Source organism: Ahaetulla prasina, chromosome 15, assembly GCF_028640845.1.
Source record: "Ahaetulla prasina isolate Xishuangbanna chromosome 15, ASM2864084v1, whole genome shotgun sequence".
NCBI lineage: Eukaryota > Metazoa > Chordata > Lepidosauria > Squamata > Colubridae > Ahaetulla > Ahaetulla prasina.
Window position 1 is genome coordinate 1,535,316 of NC_080553.1, and position 10,034 is coordinate 1,545,349.

The window sequence follows — 10,034 nt, forward strand, 5'->3', positions numbered from 1 at the left end:
ACAGAATATAAAACCTCATTTAAAACAATAAAACTACCGTATTTTTCAGAGGATAAGACACACCTTTCCCCCCCAAAAAAGAGGGTGAAAATCTGGGTGTGGCCTATACTTCAAATCTAGCCAGCCTCTCACACGGAGGTTTTAGAGGCTGAAAAAAGCATCAGAAACGAAGCTTCAGAAAAAAAGTCTCCAAAACAGAGCTTCAGAAAATAGCCTCAGAAACAGAACTTCAGAGTCTTTTTTTCTGAAGCTCTCTTTCGGAGACTTTCAGAGGCAGAGAAAAAAAACAAAAAAAAAGCAACTCACAACTAATGAACCTGTTGCTAAAATTCACCTCTGGAAACAGCTGATTGGGGGTATTTCCTGAGGCCGATCCACCCACCAATCAGCTTTTTTCTTATTTTCCTCCCCAAAAACTAAGGTGCATCCTATACTCTGAAAAATATGTTAATAAAAAAGAATCAAATAAATTAATATAATAAAATAAAATCACCCCCTGCCCCGGTGACAGCAGATCATACAAGCCATTAAATGGGCTCCATCCCGCTCTAGGTTCCCCAGGCCCACTGGCAGAACCAGGTCTTCAGCGTCTTCTGGAAGAGTGCTAGAGTGGGGGCCATCCTGATATCTGGGGGGATGATGTTCCAGAGAGAGGGAGCCACCACGGAGAAGGCCCTTCTTCTGGGTCCCACCAGGTGTATCTCCCTCAGGGATGGGACCCACAGCATTCCCTCCCTCCCTGCTCTGATGGGTCAGATAGATGTGACCAGAAAAAGACGATCCCTCAGATCACCTGGTCCCAAGCCATGAAGGACTTAAAGGTGACAACCAGCACCTTGAATTGCACCCGGAAGCAAATTGGCAGCCAGTGCAGCTCCCGCTGGAGAGGTGATACATGTGCACACCGGGGTCTGCACAAAACCATGCGGGGCGCTGCATTTTGCACCAACCAGAGCTTCCGGATGCTCTTCAAGGACAACCCCATGTAGAGCGCATTGCAATAGTCAAGACGGGAAGTGACTAGGGCATCAGTGACTGTGAGTAGGGATTGTTGGTCCAGGAAAGGGCGTAACTGGCACACAAGCTGCAGTGATGGCCCTCCTGGCCACGACTGCCACCTGCTCTTTGAACAGGAGTCCTGAGTCCAAGAGAAACCTCAGATTAAACACAGGGTCTGTTTGGGGTAGGGCCACCCCATTCCAAGACCAAAGGTGGCAATTCTCCCTGAGCCAACGAACCCCAAACCCAGAGGCACTCGGTCTTGCCAGGGTTTAGTTTCAACCTGTTGCTCCCCATCCAGCCTCTAAACAGCCTCCAGGCAGTGCGAGAGGGAGGACACAGCATCGCTTAACTCACCATGGGCTGAGACATGCAGCCGAGTATCATCAGCATATTGGTGAAATATTTTTTATTTAAGTATTGCATCACCAACATTTTATTTCTGATTTTTTAAAAACTCTAAGCCACTCTGGCAGGAATTACAGCATAATTCTGCTCTGTCTCGTTTTTTTCTTGAGTAGAGAGATCTGTGGCTTGCTTGGGCTTCTCATTGCTCTGAAAAAAAGAACAGTTTGTCAGTTTGTTGACAAATACACAGATTGAATAACTTGCAACAGAAGTTAACCTAAGCACCTTCACATCCATTTCAAAAGAGATTTTTTTTCCCTTCAGTGTTTTTTTGTTGAAGAAGCCAGACCTCAGTCCCTGGAACTAAAACCTGCAGATTAATTTTTGCTTCTTTTCACAAAAGGTCAGAGGCCTGGCCTACATCCAAACGAGAGAGATAGTATGGAATGAACATAATTAATCCTCTCGCATTAAATGGAGAAGTCTTCAAAGCATTGCCAGCCAGCTGGAATATTCTTATATTTTCCTGGCACCGTTTCCATCTTTCTAGGATCTTTGAGATCTACGGAAGAGCAGGACAAGATCCAAAAGCATAAATGTTATTAGCAGGATCCCCTGCATTCCTTGTAGCCTTTGAAAGGGTCACTTTTCTCAACTATTTAATTGTCATTTGATCTACCACCACTATAGTTGTTCATCATCATACAACTTCAAACAATTTAATGTAAGAGCTGGAAAATGTCTTGGGGAAAAATTTATTATACATGGTTGTACGGAAAGTTTTGACATATTTGCATTGATTGAACGGAGAGATTTCCTGAAAATTAAATCACAAGCTGTATATCTATTGTAATTAAGTCCCACAGCCCTAACAAGCAAACATGTTCAAAGCCAAACCTGTACAAACCAGCAAAACTAGTAAGGCATATAAACTGATTTAATCAAAAAAAGCTTAAATTTTTGTCCAGATTCCTAAAGTTTATAACAGAAAGTCAGTTCCAAAACACCTTTTTGAAAGATTCCCCAATTTTTTTCTTGATAATCAACTCTCAGAATAACTGAGTTGTCAGATTTTTCCTCCAGCATCCTGAAGTGGGGTTTGCCCTCTTTGTGACACCTGATGAATCCAGGTTCTCCCTCCACCTATTAGATTTGTCCTCAACCATATCAGTGACTTCCCCGATGCTTTAGCTTCTTGCTTGGTAAATACAGGACCGTCAGAATTGCCTGGAAGGAATCTGATTGGACTATTCAGAGCACTGAGTCCTGAGTTTTAATTTTCCTTCTTGGAAGTTAGTCATGCTACATTAGAACCCCAAAACTTCAAATAGCTGGCAAGAGGTAGGCCTGACCAAACCGTGAGCTCTCAAGGAATCTCCCTAGATGTCCTCAGGACCTCACTATATTTGAGCCACGAACTAAGAGTCAACCTATTCTAAAGCACCTGAGGCAGAACAACAAGCAATGGATGGAAGCTAATCAAGCAGAGAACCAATCTACAAATAAGGAGAAATTTTCTGACAGTGAGAACAATTAATTAGTGGAATGGCTTGTCTTCAGATGTTGTGGATGCTGCATCACTGGAGGTTTTCAAGAAAAGACTGGACATATCATTTGTCCAGGATGGTATAAGATCTCCTCCTTGAGCAGGGGTTGGACACTAGAAGACCTCCAAGGTCCCTTCCAGCTGTGTTATTCCAGGACGGTTTGGACCAAAATTGGGTAGTCTCAGGCGAAGTGACGGAGGCAAGTCTTGTTGAGCCCATTTGGGAGGAGTTTGATCCTGTGGCTTCCGAGGACATGGACAGGTTGCTGGGGCGGCTGAATGCCACCACATGTTTGTTGGACCCGTGTCCCTCCTGGTTGATACTGGCCACTCCGGAGGTTACACAAGGCTGGCTCCAGGGAATTGTTAACGCTTCTTTGAGGGAGGGGGTTGTTCCCACCGCCTTGAAAGAGGCGGTGGTGAGGCCCCTCCTCAAGAAGCCATCCCTGGACCCAGCTGTTTTGGGCAATTACCGTCCAGTCTCCAACCTTCGCATTGTGGCAAAGGTTGTTGAGAGTGTGGTGGCACATCAGTTACCCCAGTACCTGGATGAATCTGTCTATCTAGACCCGTTCCAGTCCGGTTTCCGGCCCAGGTACAGCACGGAGACAGCTTTGGTCGCGTTGGTGGATGACCTCTGGAGGGCTCGGGACAGAGGTTATTCCTTTGCCCTGGTCCTGTTAGATCTCTCAGCGGCTTTTGATACCATCGACCATGGTATCTTGCTGCGCCGTTTGGAGGGTTTGGGAGTGGGAGGCACCGTTTTGCGGTGGTTCTCCTCCTATCTCTCTGACCGGTCGCAGTCGGTGTTGACAGGGGGGCAGAGATCGACTTCAAGGTGCCTCCTGTGTGGGGTGCCACAAGGGTCGGTTCTCTCGCCTCTCCTGTTCAACATCTACATGAAGCCGCTGGGTGAGGTCATCAGTGGTTTTGGGGTGAGTTATCAACTATGACACCCAGCTGTACATTTCCACCCCTGACCACCCCAATGAAGCTGTCGAAATGCTGTCTTGGTGTCTGGAAGCCGTGCGGGTCTTGATGGGGAGAAACAGGCTCAAGCTCAACCCCTCCAAGACTGAGTGGCTGTGGATGCCGGCATCCCAGTACAGTCAGCTGCAACCACTGCTGACTGTTGGGGGCGAGTCATTGGCCCCAGTGGAGAGGGTGCGCAATCTAGGCGTTCTCCTGGATGGACGGTTATCTTTCGAAGAGCATTTGGCGACCGTCTCCAGGAGAGCCTTCTACCAGGTATGCCTGGTTCTCCAGTTGCGCCCCTTTCTAGACCGGGATTCCCTATGCACGGTCACTCATGCCCTCGTCACCTCTCACCTAGACTACTGCAATGCTCTCTACATGGGGCTCCCCTTGAAGAGCACCCAGAGGCTCCAGTTGGTCCAGAATGCAGCTGCGCGGGTGATAGAGGGAGCCCCTTGTGGCTCCCATATAACACCTCTTCTGCGCAAGCTGCACTGGCTACCTGTGGTCTTCCGGGTGCACTTCAAGGTGCTGGTTACCACCTTTAAAGCGCTCCATGGCATAGGACCCGGATATCTACGGGACCGCCTTCTGTTACCGTATGCCTCCCACCGACCGGTGCGCTCCCATAGAGAGGGTCTCTTCAGGGTGCCGTCAGCCAAACAATGCCTGCTGGCGACCCCCAGGGGGAGAGCCTTCTCTGTGGGGGCACCTACCCTCTGGAATGAGCTCCCTCCTGGACTCCGTCAACTTCCTGACCTCCGGGCCTTTCGCCGCGAGCTGAAGATGTATTTATTCTTCCGAGCAGGACTGGCATAATATGGGTTTTAAATTGGATTTTAAACGGGGTTTTAGATCATGTCTTTTATAATTTTAATTTGGCCAAGATTGAATAAGTTTTTTAAATGGGTTTTATTGTATATTGTATTGAATTTTTATCTGGCTGTTAACCGCCCTGAGTCCTTTGGGAGAAGGGCGGTATAAAAATATTATTATTATTATTGTTGTTGTTGTTGTTGTTATTGTTATTGTTATTGTTATCCTGAGTGCATTTTGGGGCATTTTAGTTCACAGAAAGAACTAACCAAAGAAGGAGACACCATTATCACCTTCGGCAGTCTGTTCCATTCTTGAACAGTTGACCATTCTTCCTGAAATCCAACTGAAGTCTTCCTCAAAATTTAATCCCCATGACTTCTGGAACAACACAGAACAATTCTGCCTCTTTGTCTACATTACTGTACAGCCCTTTTGTTAGCTTTGGACCATATTAACCCTGGAAGCTTCCATGCTGCCACCTTCTTGCGCTTGGGAAAGTAGGAGGGGGGATTTAGCAGAATGATTGTAGTTAGGCATAATAGCATTCTTCCCTTCGGCCAAGGTCATGGTGTTCCTGTATCTGGAGGAGGAGCAGTTGAAGTAGAGCCTCGAGTTGGGACGGATGGTGACTGGGCCATGTGATGGACCGAGGGGTGCAGGGGCTGGAGTTGGGATTTTGATTTTCTGAGGGAAAACCTGGAACTCTCAGATTCAGGTTTTCCCCAATGTGCCAGTATAACTACTCTAATAAATGGAAAATTTGAGATGATGCCTGTCTCTAGAGTTTTTGATTGGAGTTGGGTTGACGCCTTTCTTGGGCAATGATCACATTTCCCTACAGTCTTCTCCAAGTTCAACGTGCCCAGCCTTTCCAACCATTCCTGGCCCCATCGGTATTTTTTGGTCCATTTGCTTCCCCTCCAGACACAGAGGGTCCACTTTGTCAATGACCTTCCCAAATGCGATGCCAGGAATCTTCGACTTATGAGTTCAATTACAAGAACATACAGAGAATCCTCAACCTGCGCCCACGGTTGGGACCAGAATTTCCATTATTAATTAAGGAGGTTATGATGGAGTCATGCCTGATTTTACAACCTTTTATGCGATGGTTGTTAAGTGAATCATACTGTTCCTAAGTGAATTGGGCTTGTCGCATTTATTTTGCTTGTGAGAAGCTGTTTTGGGAGTTTGCAGGGTCATGTGACCCTGGGACGATGCAACCATGGTCACGCTGGTGGTCAAAGGCCTGAATTTTCATCAAGTATGAGGACAGGTCTTAAGTCCCTTTTTTCAATGCCATTGTAACATGGAATGATTGTCAAATGGTTGTAAGTTGAGGACTTCCAGTACTAACTTGGCTCCTGATCAAGAGACCTTGACTGGATTGAGTCCCAGTTTGTTTTTCCATGTGATCATATGTGGCAACTTGGCAACTTGTGGACTTCATCTCCCAGAATTCCTCAGCCAGCCATGGTTGGAAACCCCTGGCCTATTGACTAGGACCAAGTTTGAAGGTGGATGGTCTCACTGAGTTGATGCATGTGGCAACTTCCTTGGTATTCCCTTAGCAAAGGACTTCATCCGGGGGGGGGCATTTCTATAAAGATGAGACACAGATCTCCAACTCTGAAGGGCTTTTTGTGGGGGCTTCATGTAAGTATTTTAAAGTAGAAAGGACAAAATACTCTGGAAGAATTTCATGGGACAAAATGAAGAGACTGAGCAAGAGTTTCCCAGGAATAAAAATTTTTATTGGCCAAGTGTGATTGGACACACAAGGAATTTGTCTTGGTGCATGTACTCTCAGTGTGCATAAAAGAAAAGATATATTCATCAAGAATTTTTTTTTTTTATTGGCCAAGTGTGATTGGACACACAAGGAATTTGTCTTGGTGCATATGCTCTCAGTGTACATAAAAGAAAAGATACGTTCATCAAGGTACAACATTTACAACACAATTGATGATCAATATATCAATGTAAATCATAAGGATTGCCAGCAACAAGTTATAGTCATACAGTCATAAGTGGAAAGAGATTGGTGATGGGAACTATGAAACGATTAATAGTAGTGCAGATTCAGTAAATAGTCTGACAGTGTTGAGGGGATTATTTGTTTAGCAGAGTGATGGGTTCATCATAAGTCATAGGGTACAAATAAGCAATCAAGAAACACTATCAATATAAATCGTAAGGATACAAGCAGCAAAGTTACAGTCATGCAGTCACAAGTGGAAGGAGATGGGTGATGGGAACGATGAGAAGATTAATAGTAGTGCAGATTTAGTCAATAGTTTGACATTGTTGAGGGAATTATTTGTTTAGCAGAGTGATGGCATTCGGGGAAAAACTGTTCTTGTATCTAGTTGTCTTGGTGTGCAGTGCTCTGTAGTGTCATTTTGAGGGTAGGAGTTGAAACAGTTTATGTCCAGGATGCGAGGGGTCTGTAAATATTTTCACAGCCCTCTTTTTGACTTGTGCAGTATACAGGTCCTCAGTGGAAGGCAGGTTGGTAGCCATTGTTTTAGGGTGGCCTCAAATGCTGCCCTGCATGATTTCTGCGCAGCTCATCCATCAAGATGACTCACTGAAGTTCAGAAGCTCTGAACAGGATTTGTTTTGATAATACCCACCTCCATCCTCAAAGTCTACCTGCCCGTTCATGACAATGATAACTTACATGACCTGCTTTAAAAATCTTCAGAACTGCAGCTTGGGGCAAGTGTGGAGAATTGTTGATTAGAAGGTCACCTCTCGTTCTCAGAGACATTCCAGAGGGGAGCCTGAGGGCAGAAAGAGGTCACTGTTTTGACCAATAGTGCAAATATTTCCTTAGGATTAAAAAAAAAATATCACATGAAGCACCATTTTTTATGTTCTTCCCTGGGCCCTCGTCATAAGTAGTGGATGCCCTTCACCTTCCCCTCTAGTGTGAGGACAGCAGAGTAGGAAGAGAATCCCTGAGGCCACCCCTGCACTCTGATTCCCTATAGGCCATTGGACAGGAGAGGCAAAGACAAGTTGTTCTTTGTTCTTGCAGTGGCCACTGGGATAGTGGAGAGCGGTTTGGTTTCATCGCTGGTGCAGAAGCTGAAGACCGAGAAGGAGGACATCCAGGAGCTCATCCTGGACACCCTAACAGGCTGCCTGCGAGTTGAAGCCTTCGAGGCCTTGGCTACAGGATCCGTTTCTATCTTGAAGGAGAAGCTCCAGGATCCCTCACGGGCCATAAGGTGCAAGGCTGCCCAGGCCCTCATGGCCATCAGGTGAGGCACACCAGCACATGGTGCAGATGGCGAAGGAGCTCCAGGGTAGCTTCATGTCTGCCAAGAGTGGTTTCTCTCTGGCTGAGTTAACTGGTCAGAAGGGCAAGGCAAGTAGACCAGCCTCAGCTGACCCAAAGGGATGGTTTTCCCACTTCAGCGTCCCATTGGAGGGGAAGAACATGGTCTTCAAAGAAAAAGTCTTTCCAGACCTGGTCACCCTGCTGGAAGATGAGGATGCGGAGGTGCGAGCCAACGCTGCCGGGGCCCTTATGAATTCGGCAGTGACCACCCAAGGTGAGTGTGGCCGCGGGGTTCAGTCCGTTCTCCGTAGGAGAGGAGGTGTGAGGGGGGCTCCCAGGGACACAGCTGGGAAGCCCAGGGCTGCAGGAGGTGCTGCCTGGGCTGCAGTTAAGGTGTTTCCTTCTCACCATTGTAGAGATTTTATTTACAGTAGTGAAAACAAGTATAACTTTAAAAAATGCAAAGGTATATAAAAGCATATAGAGGAGTGATTTCCAATTCATCCAAATTAAAAACAATTAAATGTAGTATAATTACAATTATAATTGAAAAGATAAAAAGTAATATAAACCAAAGAAAAAGAGAAAGGTGGAAGAAAAACAAAAAGAAAAATGGAAAAGAAAGGATTTAGAAAAGGGAAAGAAAAAAGTTTACAAAAGTTACCCCAGCCACCGCCACCTATTGCCACCTCTGTGCGCCTCATTTTCAGCCTGCTCCAGCAGTGGGACGTGGGAGGCTGAAAATGAGGCAGGAGGAGGTGGGCAATAGGTAGTGGCGGCGATGGGCAGTGGCGATCCCTGCAGCCTGGAACAGCTGATAGGGGTTATTCCGGGAGGCCGCAGATCCAACTGTCAGTTAGCTGCCCGGGCTAAATCAGGCTGTGCTGAAGCTGAGCAGGCTGTTTGCTGTTGGCTGCAAGGAGGCAAATTGCTGGGAGGCAGAGGGAGATTTTTTGTTTCTTGTTTTCCTCCCCAAAAGCTAGGTGCGTCTTATAGTCCGGAGTATCTTATAGTCTGAAAAATAAGGTAAATAAAACCTATCCGGCAGTTTTTATGAAAACCCTGGGTTGTGCCAAGGGGACAAGGAAGCCCACTCAGACTTTCTGGCTGCAGCTGCTTCCGTCTCACCTCTTGCTTTACCCCTCACGGCTGCCCTGGCCTGTTCGTTCCCTGCTATGTTTTCTCTCCGTTTTAGGGAAATACGCTGCTATTAATGCAGAAGCCATCGATTATCTCCTGCCTTTGATCCATGATGACAAGAGCAAAGTCCGCCTCTATGCCATCAAGGCCCTGACCATGTTGTCAGAAGCCCCAGAAGGCCGCGTGGCCCTGCTGAAGCACGTGCCGGAGTTCCGGAAGCGGCTGAACGACTCCAGTGAGACCGTGCGGAGAGCAGCCCAGATCGCCATACAGGTCATTGAATGGAAACCTTAGAAAGCCCTCTTGGCAACTGGCAATAAACTAACAATAGCCCTGATGCTGTAAGGATCCATTTTGTTGGGGTGTAACTGGGTAAAAGAGAGCACGCAGCTCTCTGGTGAAGGGTCTCTCCTTTGATCTCGTTCAGGGGAGCAGAATTAGAACAGCAGATTGGCCATGACCTTTAAAGCCCTTAACGGCACAGGGCCAGGCTTCCTGATGACCTCACACTCCAGACCTCCTCCCACTAGGTCAAGCCCTTCCTCCTCTGATTGGTAAAGGGGACCTACCCTCTTTCAGTCAGAGAACTCCGACCAGGGAGTGGGATCCAAAAGAACAGCCTTCCCTTGGGAACATCCCGCCTTCCCGTCCTTCCTCAGGAGCCTGAAGACCTGGCTTTGCTGGTTGGCTTGGGGTCCAAAGGGGAGGGGGCTGCTGGATGGACGGCAGACTCCACCCCCACCCTCGTCGCTCTCTGCCCTCCACCCGTCCATCTTTTTGATGATCATATTGATGTGTTCCCATTGTGTTCTTTTTCTTTATTTTATTGCTCTCTTTACTTCTGATCTGTTTACGCTCTTTTCATTTTTTCTTTTTATTGTTGTAAGCCGCCTAGAGTAGCCCTTCAGCGAGATAGGA

General features: G+C 46.9%; 1 protein-coding gene across 1 annotated transcript in view; it reads left to right on the plus strand.

Moving 5' to 3' along the window:
• RSPH14 (radial spoke head 14 homolog) overlaps positions 1–9,443 on the plus strand; it is a 97,453-nt gene extending 88,010 nt beyond the window's left edge. The window contains exons 4-6 of the mRNA XM_058158292.1: positions 7,731–7,956; positions 8,114–8,250; positions 9,172–9,443. Coding sequence (XP_058014275.1) covers positions 7,731–7,956; positions 8,114–8,250; positions 9,172–9,410 — 602 coding nt within the window. The 3' untranslated portion in view covers positions 9,411–9,443. The remainder of the gene's footprint in view (positions 1–7,730; positions 7,957–8,113; positions 8,251–9,171) is intronic.
• Positions 9,444–10,034: the final 591 nt, after the last annotated feature.